This window comes from Rhinatrema bivittatum, chromosome 4 (assembly GCF_901001135.1).
Source record: "Rhinatrema bivittatum chromosome 4, aRhiBiv1.1, whole genome shotgun sequence".
NCBI lineage: Eukaryota > Metazoa > Chordata > Amphibia > Gymnophiona > Rhinatrematidae > Rhinatrema > Rhinatrema bivittatum.
The window spans coordinates 181,252,638-181,276,317 of NC_042618.1; the positions used below are offsets into that span (position 1 = coordinate 181,252,638).

The 23,680-nt window shown below is 43.0% G+C and overlaps 1 protein-coding gene across 2 annotated transcripts in view; it reads left to right on the top strand.

Moving 5' to 3' along the window:
- Positions 1 to 388: 388 nt before the first annotated feature.
- Positions 389 to 23,680, top strand: part of RGS9 (regulator of G protein signaling 9) — a 132,606-nt gene continuing 109,314 nt past the window's right edge. For both annotated transcript variants that reach the window (XM_029597560.1, XM_029597561.1), the window contains exons 1-3: positions 389 to 506; positions 19,149 to 19,199; positions 21,473 to 21,579. In XM_029597560.1, the coding sequence (XP_029453420.1) occupies positions 389 to 506; positions 19,149 to 19,199; positions 21,473 to 21,579 (276 nt within the window). The remainder of the gene's footprint in view (positions 507 to 19,148; positions 19,200 to 21,472; positions 21,580 to 23,680) is intronic.

Consider the following 23,680-nt stretch of genomic DNA (forward strand, 5'->3'; position numbering starts at 1 on the left):
CAAACAGAAGACTCCCACTTTGACCCCTGGGTCAGGTATTCCATTCCCCAATTGGGCTGAGAATCCTAGGGAACATGGGTCATGGTCATTGCTTAAGAATGACAACTAGTGGCCACGTTCAGGGCTCATGAGTGTAGGGCTCCTTCCTGTGCAGAGAGTGCCTGGACTAAACTCACATTTGGAGGGTATATAAAAGATGGGGAAAGATCCCTGGGTAGTTGCGAATGAAGGGTCATGGCGCCAGACCCCAGACCTTGTTCCGGTTGAGCTGGAAGTACAAAGAAAGGAGCAGGAGGAAAACTGCCAGGTCAAAGAAAATGATACTGTGAACAACTAAGTCAATGTAGAGGATTTTACGGCAGTGTCTCTGCACCATTCACGCCCAGCAATGCTGTTTCTCTTTCTACAGATTGAAGCGCTGCTGGTAGAGATGCAGGATCCAGACACTGGAATCAAAACACACATCCAGAGACTGATGATCACCACCATTCCCCATGCTGTAACAGGTAAACCAGCTCCCCACAAGTCATGTCTCTTCTGACCCACTTTACTCAGAGCTTACTCTGAAAATAAAGTATATTTCAAATAATTCTCTAATGGCGTTCAGAGATGAATATTGCATTATGGCGTTAGAAATGATTTTTGATGAATCAAGTGTCTTGAATGATGCCGTTGTGACGGATGAAGATAAATACAAAGATCTTTCTCCCTGAGGAAGCATATGTTTAAGGCTGGAATAGAGGAAGAAAAATAATCGCTTTCTTTCATAATAGTAAGAAATTAGCAATAAGCTCTTATCATGCACTGCATTCAGCTTTGTCACGATTTAATACTCAAATCATCATCATTTAGGTAGAAAACTCAAAGTGTGCTACTTGTACTTTGTTTGTACTTAAACATTGAACGTAGGCTGTTCACAGAGTAGATTGAGCATACTTGTTACCTCTATGCTATAGAGTCAATGGTTTGTACTGATGCTGCTGAACAGCTCTAGCTTGCCCCTAAGGAGCTGGAAAAATTAGAAACCAGCTCACAGATTGGGTTATCTCATGGAGATGCCATAGTAGAGTAGTGCCATCTTGGGAAAGGAGACTGAAAGCTTGTCTGATGACCAGAGCCAATGGAAAAAGAAATATGCAGGATTTTTCTCATAAAAATGTAATGTTTGGATATATTTCTTGCAAAATTTCCACTCATTAATTTGTTCGGCCTGTGCAAAATTGCCGAGCCTCGCAGGACTATCCATGGTGGCCATATGCAGTTCTTGTAATCCGGAATGGAACTTACTGGGCAGTCATCAGTAATCTGCATCATGGATTTGTGTTTTTACCATGGCTATCGCAGTCTGGGGTTTCATGAAGACCCCCAGTGGTGCAGGCTGGCCACACATAAATTTCCATGACTTGATTATGGAGCTGGATGGGTTCTGCCCTGTCTCCCCAGAGCTGGTGACCTCTGTCTCGCCCCTATTATCCATTTCTCCTCAGGGAAGACTGACACCATGAAGCCTGATCCAGTTATAACAGATGATGAAACTGTCATAAAAAAAGAGAATATAGTAGTGAAATAAGAACAAACAAGGCACAAGGAAAACTTGGAAGATGCAGAATTTGCTGGTAGAGGGACCTTTTTACATCTAGAACAATGAGTAGACACTGAGCCACCCACCATTAATAGCAGAACAAATAATCAGCCCAGACTCATTCAGAGGACAGGGCGGTTTGTGTTGTGAACAATTAAACTATGTAATATGTTGCCCATGGTGACACTGCTACCCATCTCAGTAAACACGAAGAAGATTATAGAGGGTAATCGTATTATTGCGTCTTTAAGTTTGTTGAGATTCTATTTTTCAGGGAGATGCTTTACTGCAGTCAGGAATGGCTTTGTTTCTTTCTTTTGCCCAAGAGACATACTGGGCATGCGTTGTGCAAGGCTTTTTTGTCTTGCCTGGGTTATTGCAAATGCTGTAATTACTGAAGCCTGAACTCCTCCCATTTCACCCAGACCTCCCACCAAAACAGTACTACAGAGTAAACATGTTTAATATCACTTACACCAGATAATTAGTCGGTGTAATAATACGCCAGTAAATTGGCAAATGGAGGTGTGTTATTGTCTTTTAAAATAGCAATTTGCACGTGGAACTGTTGGCCTGCCCTGGATTCCCCCTTTTTTATGTACGTGTATGTGCATGTGAAAATGAGCATATTATCAAATGTTATAAAATATGGAATATGTGAGTAGGGGCTACTTATACACGTATATGCTAATTTTTACGCAGGTAAGGTTTTGAAAACCCACCTATTTATGCATATCAAATGTCATTGATTCACTATGGAAAACCCAAATAGTAAGCCCGTTTGTTTAAAGTTTTGTTTTTTTAAGAGAAATACATTGAACAAGGCATAGACAGTTCCAGTCTAACGTGTTAAAGTTATAATCACTGTGAAAGTGGCAGTCAGCTATAGCGCTCCCCTGTTGTGCTTGTCACTTCTATTCAGCCAGACATGAAGGATGCTCAGCTGATGCTGTTTTCATTCCAGCAAGATAAACCAGCAGAGAAGCACAAAGAGCCATCCAGTGAGAAAAACATCTGACCTTTAGGTTCTGGTTTTATGTAGGACTCGTAAGACTTCAGAGCTGGAGCTCCGTCAGTGCGCATCGTACCATACAAGGCCTTTCCTACCAGCAAGAACGTACAATCTAGGTGTCAGCACAGGGAGGAGACGCGACTAGGTTTGCCAACTGGCTCCAGGTTTTCAGGACAGATTGATCCACTCCTGTATTTATCCCATTGCATGCTGGGATTTGTTGCTCTGACTTCCTTATTGCAGTCAATTAGAAAAGCAAGAGTACAAGTCCCTGCATCTAGTGGGGTGAAACCAAGACTGGATCAGCCAGTTGGCAACCCTAGAAGCGACTTGTTGAAGATCCTGCAGTCAGTGGCGGAGAGAGGAAGTTGAACTTGGGTTTTCCATTGTCTAATGCTATGCTCTGATTGCTACCTAGCACTCCTGGCCTATCACTGTTAGAATTTGGATTTTGTTCATTATTTATAGGGACCACATCCTCTTCCACAGCATATAAAACCTCCCCTTTACCAGGCCCACTCTGGTGATATTGTATCTGATTATAAATAGCTAATTATTTGCAGTAACGCTTCCATTTGTTTTTGTTTTACTGTAACTCATATCCCAATTCCATGACCCTCCCTCTTACGAGAGCTCAGTGTGTGACACAGGAAAATGGATAGTTGCCTCCAGGTACACAGAAGCGTAATCATGACATTTATCCCACTATAATACAGAAGGAAACTCTCGTCGTAGGGGAAAACAGGTCAATGTCATTTGTCACCCTTCTTAATACTTGGGCATAAATATTTCATCGGCTTCCTTGGATTATCAAGGACTTATGCCTTGTTACCTCTATGAATAGGATGCAGTGAAATCCTTCCCTGCAGGAAACATGAAATGCCACAGAATAATAAAAAGGCTAGCACACCTGCTCTCTGGGTTAATCTAGACACGTATCTTGGATACCAAAAATGATATGTCGGCATGGATTCCATTCAGCTTTTCCTGCCTGCTCTTTCTTATGCATCTCTAGATCTCACAGCTATTGTACAAGGGAAAGATGGGCTTGTCAGTCTGAATGAAAAGATGATTTCATTGCAGTTTGAATTTAAAGCAGAAATCCGTGCAGGCCAGAGAATTTTCAGCCATCCTGAATCCTGTTGGTAGATTTGTGCCGTACACAGTGCTGCTGACTCATCTGACCTTGACTACACATCATGGACCAAGTCGTTTATTTCCAGGATGTATCCTCAATATGGGGCTGCATGTTGGTCATGTGGAGAGCATGAATCAGCCCCTATGTGCTGGAAAAAACAAACACTTAAATATTACTGCAAGGAAACCTCCTGCACTGCTAGAATCCTGATGAGCTGGTGTCTGTTCGTCCTTCCTCTGGCAGATCACTTTTCACTTGTCTTGTATCTGTGCCTGTTTCATTGATAAACTGCCTTTGTGAGAATCTAGGGTTTGATGTGAAGGTGTACTATGGAAACCACCACAGTATATAGATTTTAATCAAGATAGTGGTCAATCAGATGCCTCTTGAACATCTGAGACCCTCTTATTTTGGCACAATGATCTTGGCCAAAAGCATTCCCCATAGCAAAAGGACCTCTGATGTTAAAACATTGGTTATTGCCTACAAATTTTCTTGAAGAGCAGTTTTAATCTAAAGAATGGCTCTTATCCACTTCCTGTTGCTTGCATGATTTCAGAGTCAAAACATCTCAGGTTTTTCAACTGAAGGGTGTGTATGACTCGCTCCTGTAAACAGAAGACTTCCATTTAGCATCCTCATTAACTTTACTAAAGACATGGTGCTTTGCTTTAAATGTGGCAGACCCTCCTGGTCTGGCCACCAGATGACTCTGTCTCTGTATTATAACACTCTAGTAAGAAGCCATCTATACCCGTCAGTTCCTCCCACCTGGAGGTTCTGGATTGGATGCCTGAAGACTTTTTGGCCCAGCCATATTAATACACTGTGGGGCAGATTTTCAAAGGGATACGCACGTAACCCCCGAAAACCTACCTCAAATCCTCCCTGCACGCGCCAAGCCTATCTTGCATAGGCTTGGCGGCGCGTGCAAGCCCCGGGATGCGCGTAAATCCCGGGGCTTTCCTGGGGGGGGGGGGCATGTCGGGGATGTGTCACGGCGGCGCATCATCCGGGGACGGGGCCGCGGGCGTGGTTCCGGCCTGGGGCCATTTCGGGGGCATGGCCAAGGCCTCCAAACTGCTCCCGGGCTGGGGAATCGCGCACTGGCAGCCGGCAGCGCGTGCGAGTTACGCCTACCTCGGGCAGACGTAACTTTTATAATAAAGGTGGGGGGGTTTAGATAGGGCTGGGGGGTGGGTTAGGTAGAGGAAGGGAGGGGAAGGTGGGGGAGGCAGAGGGAACGGGCAGCGTGCGCGGGGCTCGGCGCGCGCAAGGTGCAAAAATGTTCACCCCCTTGCGCGCACGACCCCGGATTTTAAAAGATACGCGTGGCTACGCGCGTATCTATTAAAATCTGGCGTTCTCTTGTTTGCGCCAGGTGCGCCAACAAAAGTACACGCTTGCGTTTTTTTTTTTTAAATCTGCCCCTGTGGGTTCAATTTGAGGAAGAGTTAGGGAGTTAAGATGTATTTTTTTCCACACTCTGGTGGGGCCTCCCAGCTTCACCCAAAGGAGTTTATTTTAGAAGTGATACCTCCAGTGCACTCCCTGCCTGAGGGTCCTTCTTATAAGTTACAGAGAGATAGACTTTTAAGCCTGATACCCTTTAGGGGCAAAAGGGCTCACCAGGGAAGCAAAGACCTGTGAGCCTCCTCTGAACCCTAGGTAGGCAAGCACCGGTGACGGATTCTGCTGCCAGAGACAGTGGATGCAGAAGAGATATCCAGTTTTACCATTAGAAGTATGTTTTGAACTCAAACAGCATGGGGAGGTTTTTGGGTCCCCCCTCCTCACTGGGATTTCCCACTGACTTTTCCTTAAGATAAAGGCCCCCAGAAAGATCCAAGAATAAAGGATGAAAGAGCAACCAAACTAAAGGAAGGAAGAAGAAGACCAGGAGATCCCATCCGGATTTCCACCCAAAGGATCAGGATGGCCTGGGTGTGTGAAGGGAGGTGTCTTAAGGTAGGATTTTTCAGTAAAGTTGGGGACACCTCCAATAGGATTCCTGCACAGTCATTGGGAAGGTTATGTGCATTTAAAATCACCATGGGCTCTACCCAGAGGTCTGGATTAAGGACACCTCCCTAACAGAGGAGAAAAAGTAATATACTATCAGTCAGATGTAAACTCACACTTCTGAATAATGGACTTTAATTTATTATTACCAATCAGTATTACCTTCACACACCCAGGCTATCCTGATTTATTTTAACACCCAGATCTGGTCCTGTCTAAGTTATTACAGCCTCTCACCTCATGGGAAGCATCACTAAAGCACACATACACTGGCAACCTTTTCTCATCGTCTTGGCCATCAGCGAGAGCTTCTCCCCTTAAAAGGAGTCCCCCCAGGGATTAAGAGTCAGCGTGGGATGGAATGGTTAGCCGGAGCGGCCCCGAAGAAATAAATCAGTTGTGTGCCCTTAGGAGGAACAATCCTCCAAAAAAAAAAGGGGTTAAATAAAAAAAGACGTTTCATTGAGAACTAATGGAGCCTTCTTTCTGGAGTGGGCATCTGCAGTCTGCTCATAGGCATGGGTAGAAAAAAACCAAACATCTCACCTGTTAGAATCCTCATGTCCTCCCGGGTGTGTTCTGATAATTTGGTGTGGAGAGGACACCAAACACAAAACTCATAAAGGAGACACATACACAGGGCTGGATTTAAGATTATGGCACCTATAGGCAAATTGGAGGTTGGTGCAATCCCTGGTAAGACCGCACCTTGAGAATTTAGTTCTGGTCCGCCCCCCCCCCCCCCATCTCAAAAAAAGACACATCAGAACTAGAAAAGGTGCAGAAAATGACAAAAAAAATGTCTGATAAAGGGGTTGGAATGGTTCCCTTATGAAGAAAAGCTACACAGGTTGGGGCTGTATAGATTGGGATAATGATGGCTGAGAGGAATGTGATAGAAGTGTATAAAATGATGAGTGGGGTGGAATAGATAAATAAAGGACAGTAATTTACCATTTCAACAAGGGAATCTTCCATGAAACTAACAACCAGCAGATTTAAAATAAATCATGGAAAGGAGTGAATTTTCAAAGGGGTTTCAGCAAACTGTTATGGCTAGCGTCAGTCTCGAGCAAGGAGGCTTGGCATACCAAGGCTCTCTAGGTGGAAGAGAAGTGAGGTGTGCCCTTGCAGTGGTGAAGATGGTCCAGGTCCCGGCCACTCTGCTGACCTACACACCCCGGGAGACCACACTATTATGGTGGTCTCTGAACAGTCCTCCGACCGTTCCCAGCCCTTTCGGACCTGCCGCAGGGAGCAGCAGAGGCGGCAGGCCGGACAGAAGTCAGGTTGGCACAGGACTGAAGCGGAGAAAGCAAGACCTTGGAACTTGGTGCAAAGCACAGAGGAGGTCAGGATGAAGACAGGAACAAGAGGGATGAGCAGGACCCTCAGGCGCCTTACCAATCCATTGCCAACGGGCGGCCCCAATGGATGGTTGCGGACCACACTGTCTCCTTCGCACCCTACACAGCCAAGAGACTGGTCGCGGACCACGAGAAGAGCGGGAGAAGCTCGGGAAGTCACTCAGCACAGGGTAGTGGAAACCCCTCGGGTCCTCCAGAGTTGGAATTAGGAATCAGAAGCAAGAATCTAGGAACTCGGAACAGAAGCAGGAACTCTCAGAGGTATGGGTCTCACATCCTGGAGCATCAGGACTGGAACATCTGGAACATCAGGACTGGAACATCAGGAAGTCCAAGGGAGACATAGCCTAGGGAGACTAGCCCCAAACTAGCCCCATTGCCAAAGCAAGGACTGAGTGAAAAGGTAGTCCTTTTATAGGACAGGAAACAAGCAACTCCCTGGGAGGAGTTCAGATGGGCCACACCTGGCTGGCCCTATAACTGGAGAGAAGAGCTGCGGGCCGACCCCTAGGGAGAAGGGTGTGGCCCAAACCAGGAAGTCCAGGCGAAGACTGAAGAAGGCCTCAGGCAGGCCCCGAGGATGTCGAAGGCCTCCCAGGCCATGGAGCAAAACCTGGGCAACCAGATCAGGTGAGACCCCGGCTTCGGAGCGGTCTCCAGAGAAAGGTGAGAGGCCTCCCGTAGATCCAACTTCGGGAGGAAACGTAACAGGTTCCAGACATAAGTAGCATGTATTCACATATATGCTATTTTATAAATGTCGAGAGTACGTGCATTTTACTAGGGGGGGAAGGGGCAGTCTGGGGACATTCCAGGTTGGGATTAAGAAGTTCACATAGTAGTTGCTGTTTTGAAAGAGATATATGTGTATACATTGCCAAATTTATATGTACACTTTTACACCTTCTAACTGACTGGTGCAAGTGAAGTCAGGTTTGTCTGTTGTCAGAAGTTTTTGGATGGGAGTTCTGGACAACTGGTGAAGATTGGTGGTGACGTGTTAGAGGATCTGGGTGAACTGGTGGAGGTATTGGTGAACTGGCAATTCCAAGTTCTTGTGCATGGTATATAAAATACCTGCCTCCACATTTAATTCTGGGTGGTTATTTGCAGAGTGTTGCAATTATTTTGTGCGTGACAACCCCTTTGGGATCCTCACTATAAGACCCTAGTTCTTAAACCCTTTTTTGAGCTAACAGTTTGTCAGACTCCAAGGGATGCAAACCCTTGGGCTGTTGTTATAGTGATGCATGTGAACAGGGACTAGGCCTCAGCAGGCGGCAGCTAACATGTCACAAGTCAGGTCTTCTGCCTGCCTGGCCCCATCTACCTTGGGTTGAGCCCACAGATTCTGATGGCCAGCAGGACTTCTCTGGCAGGATGCAAGGAACAAGGAGTCAGACAGGACAAAGCAAGCTGGAGTCAGGGCCGATGAAGTTCAGGCAGTGTCAAGAACAGGCAAGGATCAGGGCTGGCAGAAATCTAGCAAAGGCAATGTCCAGGCAAGGGCTGAGGCAGGCAGAGATCAAGCAAGGTCAGAAGACAGTCTGCATCAACCACAGAACAGTCCAAGGAAAGGCTGATGGAAAGGCAAGACAAGGCAGAAACAGTAGTAATGTAACACTAATGACAAGCGCAGGAGGAGCTGTTGCTGAGGTCCTGGCTGGTTGCAGATGACTTCTTTATATACGTAGACAGGATGTGATGTCATCAGCCAGTGCTGGTTGCAGGCCTATAAGAGGAGCTACTTGGTGCAAGAAGTACAATACACAGTCCTTGATTGTAGTATGGAGTGGGACGTTTCTCGGAGGTAAGGAGCATTGCTGAGTTATAGTTAGGTAGTGGAAGGAGGGATTCACCCGTTCAGAACAGCTCCTCCACAGACATTGCTGGAACAGCTAGCCCCTGCTGGTATAAAAGGAGCTTGCATCATGGCTGGGTGAGGCTTTCTGAGTTGAACATCAGAGAAGTGTTTCCTAAGTTGCTGTTTGTTACCCTTTTATGATGTACTAGGTCTCACGGTGTAGATCTTTTACTGAGTAGGAAGGAGGCAAGTAATGCTAGTATTAGTCTCAAGGGTTGTTTAAGAGGCGCTTGGACTTATCTTTTTTGTAAGGGGATTTTTTCTGCCCAATTAGGATACCCCTGTCTACCTGGGAAGCCTTGTTTTTCCAAACCCTAGAGGCTGAGAGTTTTTTTTTTATCTTTGCAAGTGAGAGACACTTGCAAAGATATAAAAAAAAAATTGGAGAACTATAATTTTAAACCATTTACGTTAAAGCAAAAAACCCCAAAAGGATGATAGAAAATATATCTGTCGATATATTTAAACTATTTATGCCAAGATCGGATGTCTACAGTGCCATTTTTGCCATCTAAGAACTTCTACAGTAAAGATTTATTTTGGACACTCAACTAAAGCCTCCAGAATATTTTGTTGGCACTCACATTCTTAATGGTGAAAGTGAACTATTACCTCCCTAGGACAGAAAAACTTTGAACTACCTATCACCTTGGGCCTTGGAGGACTGATTTCTCCCCCTAGTGGAAAGAACCCTTCCTTATAGCCTGTAGGACGTGAGAAATGGAGAAGTTGCTCTGGAACCCCTTGTATCCATACCCTCTAGGCCAGGGGTGGGCAAGTCCGGTCCTCAAGGGCTGCAAACCAGTCGGGTTTTCAGGATATCCCTAATGAATATGCATGAAATAGATTTGCATACAACTGAGGCAGTGTGTATGCAGGTCTCTCTCATGCATTTTCATTAAGGATATCCTGAAAACCCGACTGGTTTGCAGCCCTCGAGGACCGGAATTGCCCACCCCTGCTCTAGGCTCTAAAACCGGAGCAGGGGTTACACGCACAAAAAGTCTACACGCGTCTGTTTATAAAATGGGTAGAGAAAGTATGCATTTTCTTGCTTTGGAAATTTACGTGGATACTTTTGGAGCAGAAATACGTTGCATTTTATAAACTGTGCAGCTCCAGCTACCCAGTTTATAAAATTCTAGCATTACTCTTTGAACGTCCTTTTTACATGTGCAAATGGTGTACCACTGATAGGTTTGAGAATTGAACTTTTTAAGGCCGGATTTTAAAAGCATGGTGCACGTAAAAAAATCGCCACTTACGCTAGTGGCTGGGCCCTGAGCGCACCGCGCACATTCTCAAAAGGGCCCGGCCATGCACATAAGTGGCGATATGCGCACAAGTGCTGGGCCCTATAAAAGGGGCAGGCTGGAGGGCTTGGTATGGGTGCTGAGGGGCAGGGCGGGATGGAGGCCGTCCGGGACTGCGGCCATTAGCCGCTGTCCCGGGGAAGTGGGCGCCGGCAACCGGCCCGTGCGTGTAACTTACTTCTGCTCCTGAGGAGCAGTAAGTAAGAAAATAAAAAAAATAGTGAAAGGTAGGTTAGGTTTAGGGGGTGGGGAGGAGAGGGGAAGGAAGGTTAGGCAGGGGGTTAGGGAAGTTCCCTCCCGGTCCGTGCCTTAATTGGAGCGGACTGGGAGGGAACTGGGGAAGGCCCCATTGTGTCGCCGTGTGAAATTTGCAAAAATTGACCCCTACCATTCGCGCCGTCCGCACATGCATGCATGGATTATAAAATACGAAATGCATGTGCCTGCAGCCAACAGATTTTATAACATGCGTGCGCCAGCGCGCACATGTTATAAAATCGGTGCGTATGTTTTAAAACCTACCCCTTAGTGTACAATTAAATTGTGGAATCTGTTGCCAGAAGATGTGGTCAAGGCGATTAGCAAAGCGGGTTTTAAAAAAGGTTCAGATGAACATAGAACATAACATAAGAACATAAGATATGCCATCCTGGATCAGACCAAGGGTACATCAAGCCAAGTATCTTGTTTCCAACAGTGGCCAATCCAAGTCACAAGTACCTGGCAACTTAGTACCCAAACATTAGATAGATCACAAGCTACTATTGCTTATTAATTACCGTCATAGCAGTTTATGGATTTATTCCCTAGGAATTTATCCAAACCTTTTTTAAACCCAGTTACGCTAACTGCTGTAACCACATCCTCTGGCAATGAATTCTAGAGCTTAACTATGCACTGAGTGAAAAATAATTTCTTTGATTTGTTTTAAATGAGCTATTTGCTAACTTCATGGAGTGTCCTCCTGGTCCTTCTATTATCTGAGAGAGTAAATAACCAATTTATATTAACTTTTTCAAATCCTTTCATAATTTTGTAGACTTCTATCATATCCCCCCTCAGTCGTCTCTTCTCCAAACTGAACAGCCCTAACTTCTTTAGCCTTTCCTCATGGGGCAGCCGTTCCATGCCCCTTATCATTTTGGTCACCCTTCTCTGCACTTTCTCCAGTGCAGCTATATCTTTTTTGAGATGCGGTGACCAGAACTGCACACAGTATTCAAGGTGCGGTCTCACCATGCAGCGATACAGAGGCATTATGACATCCTCCATTTTATTTTCCATTCCCTTCCTAATAATTCCTAACATTCTGTTTGCTTTTTTGATTGCCATAGCACACTGGGCCGACAATTTCAATGTATTATCCACTATGATGCCTGGATCTCTTTCCTGGGTAAAATAGAACCTAACATAGTGTAACTACAGGGTTATTTTTCCCTTTATGCATCACTTTGCACTTGTCCATGTTAAATTTCATCTGTCATTTGGAAGCCCAATTTTCCAGTCTCGCAAGATCCTCCTGCAATTCCTCACTATCTGTTTGAGATTTACTACTCTGCATAATTTTGTGTCATCTGCAAATTTGATCACCCCACTCGTTGTACCCTTTTCCAGATCATTTATAAATATATTAAAAAGCACCGGTCCAAGTACAGATCCCTGAGGCGCTCCATTGTTTACCTATTTCCACTGTGAAAATTGATCATTTAATCCTACTCTCTGTTTCCTGTCTTTTAACCAACTTGCAGTCCACAAAAGGACATCACCTCCTATCCCATGACTTTTTAGTTTTCTTAGAAGCCTCTCTTGTGGGATTTTGTCGAACGCCTTCTGAAAATCCAAATACACCACATCTACCGGTTCACCTTTGTCCACATGTTTGTTCACTCCTTCAAAAAAATGTAGATTTATGAGGCAAGACTTGTCTTGGGTAAATCCATGCTGTCTGTGTCCTATCAAACCATGATTATCTAAATGTTTTGTGATTTTATTCTTTATAACAGTTTCCACAATTTTTCCTGGCACTGAAGTCAGGCTGACCAGTCTATAGTTTTCCGGATCACCCTGGATCCCTTCTTAAAAATAGGGGTTACATTGGCCATCTTCCAATATTCAGGTACATTAGTGATTTTAATGATGGGTTACAAATTTTTACTAATAGATCTGAAATTTCATTTTTTAGTTTTTTCAGAATGCTGGGGTGTATACCATCTGGTCCAGGTGATTTACTACTCTTCAGTTTGTCAATCAGGCCTATCACATCTTCCAGGTTACCATGATTTGGTTCAGTTGATCTGAATCATCACCCATGAAAACCTTCTCCGGAACAGGTATCTCTCCAATATCCTCTTCACTAAACACTGAAGCAAAGAAATCGTTTAATATTTCCATGATGGCCTTATCTTCTCTAAGAGCTCCTTTAACCCCTTGTTCATCCATGTTTCTGGAGGAAAATCCAGATAGGCCAGGGAAAGCCAGCACTATAACTGAGAGGGAGTAACATGAAATAGATGTATTTTGTGGGATCTGCTGGAGTATTTGTGACCTGGTTTGGCTACTGTCAGAGACAGGATGCTGGACTTGATGGACCATTGGTTTGACCAGGCATGGCATTTCTTTTGTTCCATAAACCTTCCTTTCCTCCAGAAATTAAGATAAAAATAAGCCAATCAAATGCCTGCACTTGAATTTTGTTTGCTGCCTTTTTAAATCTGAAGTTAAACTGTGGAGGAGCCATCTGTTGTGGTAAATGTGGGCACTCCATTGATATAGGAAGGTGTGAGAGGGAGGTTCTGGAAGCCAAATTTAGGCTTTTAGGTAGAAAGTTGAAATCCACAACCTCCAGAGTTGTATTCGCTGAAATGCTCCCCCTTCCACACGCAGAACCCTAGAGGCAGGTAGAACTCCAGAGTCTCAATCTGTGGATGAGACGATGGTGGAGAAAAGAGGACTTTAGTTTGGTTAGGAACTAGGCAACATTATGGGGAAGAGGAGCCTATTCCAAAAGGATGGGCTTTACCTTAATCGGAGTGGAATCAGGTTGCTGGCGCTAATCATTAAAAAGGAGATAGAGCAGTTTTTAAACTAGAACATGGGGAAAGCTGACAGTCACTCAGCAGCGCATGGTTTGGAGTGAGGTATTGTCAAAGGATACTAAAATAACAGGGGAGTTAGGGCATCCCAATAGAGAGGTTCCAATAAAAGCATACATAGCCCATTTGCCTATAAGTAAAGAACAGATTGCGTTAAAAGATTCCAACTTATCCATGTCAAATGCTAAGAAAGTTGTATATAACAAATAAAAAATGTACCTTGTAATGACTGTATGCTAATACCAGAAGTCTAATTAGAAAGATGGGAGAGTGTATAGCACTGAATGAAGAGGTAGACTTAATTGGCATCTCAGAGACCTGGTGGAATAAGGATAACCAGTAGACGGTGCAATATACCAGAATATAAATTATACTGCAGTGATAGGGTGGATCAACTTGTTGGGGGATGGGGGGGGGGGGGGGTTGCGCTTTATGCCTGGGATGGCTTAGAGTCCAACAGAATAAAGATCCTGCAGGAGACTAACGGGTAGATTTTGTAAGGTGTGTGCGTCCATGTGCATGCGCTTCCTGGTGCGCACACATGGACACGCCGGATTTTATAATCTGCAAGCGCATGTGTTGGTGGTGTGTGCAAGGGGGGAAAAGTTTGGCAAATTTGCGCAGCGAAGCATCACGGCCTTCCCCAGTTCCCTCCCAGTCTGCTCCAATTAAGGAGCGGACCGAGAGGGAACTTCCCTACTCCCTACCCTAACCTCCCTTCCCTTTCCTCTTCCCCTTCCCCTTCCCCTTCCCTTCCCCTCTCCTCCCCAACCCCTAAATCCTACTGATCCCTTTTTTTTTTTTGTTGCTCCAATATTTACTTCAGGGCCCAACCTGAGATAAGTTGCACGCGCTGGCAGCTGTCCGGCGTGCAAGGGTCCAGGACAGTGATGAATGGCGCTGTCCTGGCCCGCCCTTGGGACCGCCCCTTGGAAATGGCCTGGCTCTTGTGCGTGTAACAGGGGTTATGCGCGCGGCTGGGCCCCTTCTAAAAAGCGCACAGTGCGCCCAAGGTCCAGCCAAGCACATAACTCTTGTTTTCCCCATGCACAGGGAATTAAAAATCAGGCCTTAAATGCACAGTAGAATGTTTATTGGTGGAAATTCCATCTGAGATGGGGAGGAGTACAGCAGTGGGGGTATTTCACCATTCACCTGGCCAAAATGAACAGATGGATGATGAACTGTTAGCAGAAATTAGAGAAGGTAACACATTTGGCAGCACAGTAATAATGGGAGATTTCAGTTGCCCTAGTATTGACTGGATACATGTTACATCAGAACATGGTAGGACGGTAAAGTTCCTGGATGAAATAAATGACTGCTTCATGAAGCAGCTGGTCCAGGAACTGACAAGAGGGGGAACCATTTTAAACCTAATTCTTAGTGAAATGCAGGATTTGGTGTGAGAGGTAACAATGTTGGGGCCGCTTGGCAACAGTATTCATAACGTGATCAAATTCGAGTTAATGGCTGGAAGGAGGATATTAACTAAGTCTACAGCTCTAGCATTTAGCTTTCAACAGGGAGATTGATAAAATGAGGAAAAGTTTTAGAAAAAAACTAAAAGGTGCAGCTGCAAAGGTAAAGAGTTTACATCAGGCATGGACATTGTTTAAAAATACCACACTGGAAGCCCAGACCATGCGTTAGAAAAGGCAGAAGGAAGGCCAAATGGCTATCAGCATGGTTAAAAGGTGAGGTGAAAAAGGCTATTTAGCCAAAAGAACTTCTTTCAAAAAATTGGAAAAAGGATCTATAAGGATTAGAAGAGTAATCTGTAGCCTATGCGATACTGCCTGCTTCCCTTCCCCCTCTCTTGTAGTGACTGGCAGTACTACTGACAGTCACCACTTATTTCACCTTTCTATATGAGCCAATCAGCCCAGGAATTCACATTTGTTTGTCTCAGGAGAAGGAGCTTTTTATTGTAAGACATAGATTATTTTATTTATTTATTTTAGATATTTCAACTTACTTACATACCACCTATAAGATATACAAGGTTGTTACCAAATTAATACTAACAACATAGCGATCTTTGAAACGTATAATAAATCCTTAGCATAGAATGCACTTCTGGAAATTAGCTTAGCAGATATGAATAAATAAGAAGAAATATAACTCATTACCTTGGCTGCAACTTGCTCATACTTTGAAGCAGTTGTAACTTGCTAGTCCATAGATAGTAAGCCAGGAATTAATCCCTTCTTACCACATTGAAGCTGACAGTACTGAATACGTCCTCTGTCTCTGAAGCAAGATGTGAGTCTCGCCCCTGAATGATGGCAGAAGACTTGCCTTGTTCCTTGGGAAGACCCCTGGCGTGACTCTGTACAATAGCAGGGCTGGAGAGCTCTTCCATACTGCCCTTCAGGACACTGGATCTGGTTGGTCAGTGTAGTTGCAGGGCAGGGAGCAATGTCTGAGACATCTTCTCGCCGGTGTGTAGAATCTGGTAAGCTGCCCTAAGCCCCTTTTCCCGATGGATTTTAAAAGCCAATACATGCCTATTCCAAGAATTAATGCATACTAATGAGTCCAATTCTGATTGGATCCTTCTTCATGTAGACTTCTTGACCCCCTTCCCCCCCAGCTTGACTATCAGGCAGGTGCGTGATAGAGCTGACCAGGTCTTGTAACTAGGGTTGCCAACTGACTCCACATTTTCAGGACAGGTTAATCCAGTCCTGGTTTTACTCCCCCTGCATGCAATTACTTATAGTCTTGATTTTCATAGGGAATGCAATAAGGAAATCAGAATAAGTCCCAGCATGCAATGGGGTAAAATCAGGACTGGATCAACCTGTCCTGAAAATCTGAAGCCAGTTGGCAACCCTTTTTGTGACTGAGCTGACCAGGCCTTCTGACACCGCTGACCTGTCTGATAAGGCCTCTTTTCGAGATTGGAGGGTCCCATCTCCAGCAGAACTGAGCCCTGCTGACAGGTTTGGGACTATTCTTACACATACACACCTGGCCGGTATTTTCTTTCTGAGCTCCCATTTTGAAGGACTCAGCATGTAAGCATTAGAGATGTGCATTTGTTTCATTCGTTTAATTTGTTTCATACGTTTCCCATTACATGCCAATTAGATGTGCATTCGTTTCATACGTTTCATATTACATGCTTGTATAGGAAACGTATGAAACAGATGAAATGAATGCACATCCCTAGTAAGCATAGGCTTGCTTGTGCTGCCTGCTGAGCAAGACAAGACTCCTTTCATTATCAGTGGTCCATGTAAACACCAGTGCCTGCTTGGCCATCAGATAATTCAGTCACAACTGCAGCTAATTAGAAATTCAGTATTTCTGAGTCTTTCTGAAATACAGGCCAAGTCTCCATTGGATTCAGATAATCTGTTTTGCTGCATTTACAGTAGTACAGTTTGGGGGTTTTATTCCTACAGATCCAACTGAATAGGAAAAAAGCATAAGCATAGGCAAGTTATATGTAATCAAATACTAAAAAGGGCAAAATTAAACAATATCCCCCACTGATTGGTCAGGAGGCCTGGTTGTAGCCAAATTACAGTCCTGATCTTAATAATGCTAAACAGAAAATGAAAACCTTAACAAAATAACTGTAGTTGATTTCTAAAATGTTGCATCCAGTCTTGGATGAATTCTATATTTTAAAAGGAAGGTATTAAATCAAAATAAACAAAATCACATTTATGTGTGTAATAGAGTTAACATGTATGCTCTAAAAAGTACTATCACTTCTTATGCAGTATATTTTAAAAGAGCTCGCCAAAGTATGGTAACATAAGTTATCCTTTTTCGATTCTGTCATTGAGAACCTCCATATGTTCAGTAATATTTACATGGAACTGCAGACTTGAACTGCCTCTGCTGGCTTATCCAAGATGCCTGCTTACACTATTTTTTATTTAACATAGTTTTGTTTTAATATTTTATGGTGCTGGCACACAGAGAAAAAGTAATTAATTCATCCAAGAGAAGAAAACAGCACTGGTGATGCTAGGGCAGTGTTATATAGGAGCAGTGGATAGTTCCTATGTGTGAGCAACATGGAAAGGCTCCTCAATAAACAACATTTTAGGCATACACTGATTTCCCCTTGACTAAAGCTTGGGAAGAATTGTGTACAGTGTCTGAATTATGGAGGACCTTTGTGGGGCTTAACTGTGGAGAGGAAGAGAAACCAATCACTTTGGTGTCTATGGTGGCTATAGTTTAGTGCTTACAGAAGTTCAGAAGTGGATTAAGGCTGCAGGCCCCCCTTTTCCTGTTTTCCTGGATGTGGCACCCCATTTATTCAAAGAGTTGCTGGAGAACCAAGATGAGTGACACTGAAGATTGAATGATGAAATGATAATGGATTAATTTCAACATACTGACACTAGTAAATTTAACAAGGCCAGTGATAAACGTGAGAGCCAGTTGACATGAATATATGAACACTTTGGTACATCTGCCCAGGGAACAAACAGGGATCCCAGGAAGCACAGAACCCCAGAACAATTACTACTTTTGAAATCTCCCCCTACTACCATCTTAATGTTTCCACCTTTTCCTCACATTTAGAGATGGATCAAGGGCTCAGCGGGGGAAGGGAGGATGCATTTAGGGTCCAAGGTACATAAAAGTCTTGGGCCATTCAGGAAGCATCACATGTAAATTACCAAGATCATCCTCTCAGATTGTTCGGTTTGAGATTTTGCATATATAAAACACACTGTGGGCCTAGCAAATCTGCTTGGCTTGTACTGGCCTATTTGGCATAGTAGGACTATTGAATTTTCAATAAAAGCAATCAGTATGAGATGCCCATCTCTTTTCCATCATCAGGCGGCTTATGAAAAGTGATTTTAACATGACCCAATAAAGTGAATTAAGGCAAAATAGCATTAAAAACAGAAAAGGACCTGAAGTTGTGGTTGTGATATTTTCCCTCTAGTTACGTAATAAGAGAGAATAGCTACAACTTAGAAATTATAAGAGAGCTACTACAGTTTAACTCATGACTTCCCTAATCTGTCATGGTAAACCCACACCATGGTGACCCGAAACCAGTCGGGTTTTCTGGATGGTCACAATGAATAAGCATAAAGTAAATTTGCATATACTAAGTCTCCAATGTATCCAAATTTATCTTATACCAATTCATTGTGGTTATCTTGAAAACCCGACTGCCTGTGAGGTCAGTAGGACAGATGAGGGAGGCTCTGGGGTAGCCCACTAGCAGGCCTCCATTTTTGGCTGCTCGGCCAAACTACTGACTCCAGACCAGAAGTTTACTGCTTCTATTTCCTAGATGATCTTTTCCTCACATAGTGGTGGTGGTAGGTATTCTAAAAAAAACAAACAAATATCAGGAATTCTGCTGGTGATCTACTTTTTATTGGAGACTCAAACACTAGAAAGCATTTGAAGTGTTGATTATGCCAGTGATTTCAGCAGAATGCTGAGGATTTTCAAAGTATACCACATAGTTTGTTGTTCCTTACACCTTAGAAAAGCCGGGTGCACACACCTCTCACTGCTATTCTCAGGAATGAAATTGATTATCTCTTGTTGCCGGATGGAATGAAAATAGAAACAGACCTTGGCAACTGGATTTTCTGATGCCTTGGTGCTAGCTGATCTAACTTTAACCCCAACCCTAATATTTCAACTATTCATCTGAGGGTAAAAAAAAGTCCTTTTATTTTCACTGTTGCATGACAAACAGGAGAAAACTAAGTAGATGCCTTTGTATTTGATTTAAAACAACACTATCTCCTTGTAGGTCATGATATTCTGGAATGGATTATTCAACGACTACAAATTACTGATGAAGGTAGGAACAGTACTGATTTCATACCCTTGACTATATCACTGCTTATTTTATCATCTTCATGCATTAAATAATTTGAAATAATGTGGTCTCCAGGGCTCCTATTAAGGATAGGGTCTTTGATCAAGGTCTTCCATAATTTTATTCTCAACTGCATTTGCAATGCTAGATAGATTTAAGTGGGTGCCTCCAGCTGTCATTGATTTACAGAATAGTTCAACTAGGTTACCGAGCAAAGAAAATCAAAATTCCTTTGCTATGACACATGGATTATACAGGGATGATATCATAAACCCGCAATGCTGGTATCTGTTTTCACCATCCAGTTTGACTGGCATCTGATAGGCCTCAGTCAGAGAGACTGCCACATAACTATTCAGGTAAGTGCCAACACTGAAAGATGACTTGGGGATCTGTTTACTTAACATTTTTCTCAGAGTCACAAAACAGAAAAAAATAAACCCCACCCTATGAGTATGTGTGCCTGAAGTAAGAGGTGTTGAAGAATGCTATAGTTCCTTTTCTGTATGCAAATCAAAAGTCTCAGACTCATCTGGGCTACATGGTTAGTGTGGCCATTAACATTTGATGTTAACTCTTGCCATTATTAAAGCATCATATTTTATATTCATAACAGTCACAAAAGTGTTTCCTCTAAATTGATTAATCTCTCAAAAGACAATTAATTAACACTTACCTTTTCCACAGTAAGTGACTTCTACATCCTGTTCAACTATACCTTACCCTATACCAGGAAAAGATTTTCTGGGTCAAAAGTTGCCTACCCAGGGATCCATTTTCTGTTTTGCCCATTTTAATCCCAACTTTTATATCCCTCCCACCTCTTTTTCAGATGGCCTAATCAAGAGGCACCGATTTCTTTCCTGGCTAAGGGCAGGAAGAAAACCTCTGAGACTGTTCCTTAGCATCACTGTTTGTGCCAGCAGGGGTCACTGTAACAGCAGCAGCTGTCTTCCCCTCCTCCCTCCCCTTCCAGAACTCAAGCACACCACCTTTGCAAACAGATTTAATTTAATTTAGACATTTGTATTTCACCTTTCCAAGGTCAAAGACCCAAACAAAGTGGATTATATCATAACATAATTAATAACATACCAAAGAGTAAACTACATCACATCATAAAATAAATAAGCCTAAAAAAAATAAATACAAGAAAATGTCTTTCTTTATTAAAAAATTATTAATTGCCTTCTTAGCCCTAAGGGATACTCAAGGCAATATACTAAGTAAAATAATATAAATAAAATGAAATACAAAACAAAACATAAAATATATAAAAATGCAAAATAAAATATACCAGCTTAAATCAATAATAACATCAGCATGGATGTCCACCTAACCCACAGTCAAACCACATCCTATCCCATACATTTACTTCATGATACTTAGTTCCCTCCATTCCTCATCTCTACCAAATCGCATAACATCTCACAGAATAATCACAGACAATAGTATATTAAAACAGAATTAGAATCCTCAATAGTGAGAAAACAACCATTTTCATTTTTTTAATGAAAAGTGGAATAATTCTTCTCTATTCTAATAACCCATAATAGAAATCAAGACTAAAAAATAAAAAATAACAGTAAAATCTAAAACACAAAATTAAATAAACCTTGCAACAATCATGAGAAAATAACTAGCATAAAAATACATCTTTCAAACCTCCAGACCTTCTTAATAACAAACTACAACAGGAAACTGAAAAATGAATATGTGCTAAATTGATGACTCAGAAATAGCAGTATATCACCTCAACCCAAAATCATAATCACAAGGAAACTTACAGCCCCAAAATGGCCAAAATGCCAACTGATCATCTTTGGACAGGAGGCAGGAGACTGAAATCAGAGTCTCCTGTTTGGTGGAGCACCAGCCCTTCAAAAGTACCAGCCTGTGATCAAGTTTTAAAATGCAGGGCCAGATTTCTTAATCTTGTTGTACTCTACATTTTCTCCTTCATTCCTGTTGCCTATTAACTTTGCAGTTTTTATTTATGTGACATACTCTCCAGTGTCCTTCAAACGTTAGAGAAGCACTATTAATATTTATGAGACTGTCTGTCACAGGAAATGTCCAAATCATGGTGCTGAACAGCAATGAAACACAATTTAATAAATTCTTAGGTTTATAGGAAATTATTATTTAATATGGAAACTGGATTTTTCTCAGAGAGGTATCAAAGTCCTTACTAGTTCTACATCACATTTTAGTTCTCAGTTTGTTTGCTTATTGTTTCATGTATTTATTTTTAGAGGCCCAGAACTTTGGGAACTTGATGGTCAAGTATGGCTACATCTACCCACTGCAGGAACCAAAGAACCTCGTTCTCAAGGTCGATCATAGTCTGTACAGGTTTCAGGTACGTGGTGTACAAGTTGCATCCAACAATTTTGTAATACATTTACTAACTCTCTATTTCTGCTTATCATAACCAGATGCTAGGTCAATTCATTCACTGCTATTCACCATCAGCAACACATGAGTACTGCATGCTACAGGTTAATGTAATGCATTTAACACAAAATTACACACTTGGCAGGAATGGGATACAATATTTGCATTATCTAATACACAGGTCGATCCAGTAAAGTGTGCTCCGTCGGAGCGCACTGTCACCCTGCTCTGGACGCGTGTTTTCCCTTACCCCTTATTCAGTAAGGGGAGGAAAACACGCGGCCCACCCGCGGCACCTAATAGCGCCCTCAACATGCAAATGCATGTTGATGGCCCTATTAGATATTCCTGAGCGATCCAGTAAGTAAAATGTGCAGCCAAGCCGCACATTTTACTCTAAGAAATTAGCGCCGCCCAAAGGTCGGCGCTAATTTCTTCCGGCGCCAGGGAAGTGCACAGAAAAGCAGTAAAAACTGCTTTTCTGTGCACCCTCCGACTTAATATCATAGCGATATTAAGTTGGAGGTCCCCAAAAGTAAAAAAAAAGTAAAAAAAAAAATAAAAAAATTTTGAATTCGGCCCGCGGCTGTCGGGCCGAAAACCGGACGCTCAATTTTGCCGGCGTCCGGTTTCCGAGCCCGTGGCTGTCAGCGGGCTCGAGAACCGACGCCGGCAAAATTGAGCGTCGGCTGTCAAACCCGCTGACAGCCGCCGCTCCAGGCCAAAAGGAGGCGCTAGGGACGCGCTAGTGTCCCTAGCGCCTCTTTTTCCTCGTTTGCACCGCGTCGCCTAATTTAAATACTGGATCGCGCGCACCGGCGAGGGGCCGGTGCGCGCGCCGGGAGAGCGGGCGTTAGTCCGCTCTCCCACGGACTTTACTGGATCGAGCTGATACTGTAATTTTGAGCTGAAAGCTAAATGCTTCTTCTAGTTAATATGAAAACCTCCTGTTTATGGGACTATCGAGGCCTAAAAAACCCACTTTTGGTTTGCTCATAACCATACATTGGGCCTTTTACATATCCAGAAAATGACACATATTTACTCCCTAATATCAGTCTACATCTCTCATTCTGTCACTCACAAATCTTGTTCTAGAGAGTTGCTTATTGCCACATGGTCTTTTGTGCATTACCTTTTCCCGCAAAGTGAAATACCATGGGATTCCTTTTCTCTGAGGAAAAGCAAGATGGTAGTCCTCACACATGGGTAACATAAGAACATAAGTCCAAAACAACAAAATAACGCCACAATAATATTTATACACAATCAAGAGTGTCCACCTACCCAGCTATTTTAAAATGGAGGAAAAAGACCTCAGAGCCTCATGTTAGTTCAATTAAGAACATATAACATTGGTGAGGTGGTTTGCAATGTTATATGTTCTTAATTGAACTAACATGAAGCTCTGAGGTCTTTTTCCTCCATTTTTAAATATCTGGGTAGGTGGACACTCTTGATTGTGTATAAATATTATTGTGGCGTTATTTTGTTGTTTTGGACTTTTACTCATTGCTCCACTACACATACCTTTTTTTGAGATAACATAAGAACATGCCATACTGGGTCAGACCAAGGGTCCATGAAGCCCAGCATCCTGTTTCCAACAGTGGCCAATCCAGGGCATAAGAACATGGCAAGTACCCAAAAACTAAGTCTATTCCATGTTACCGTTGCTAGTAATTGCAGTGGCTATTTTCTAAGTCAACTTAATTAATAGCAGGTAATGGACTTCTCCTCCAAGAACTTATCCAATACTTTTTTAAACACAGCTACCCTAACTGTACTAACCACATCCTCTGGCAACAAATTCCAGAGTTTAATTGTGCGTTGAGTGAAAAAGAACTTTCTCCGATTAGTTTTAAATGTGCCGCATGCTAACTTCATGGAGTGCCCCCTAGTCTTCCTATTATCCGAAAGAGTAAATAACTGATTCACATTTACACGTTCTAGACCTCTCATGATTTTAAACACCTCTATCATATCCCACCTCAGCCGTCTCTTCTCCAAGCTGAAAAGTCCTAACCTCTTTAGTCTTTCCTCATACGGGAGCTCTTCCATTCCCT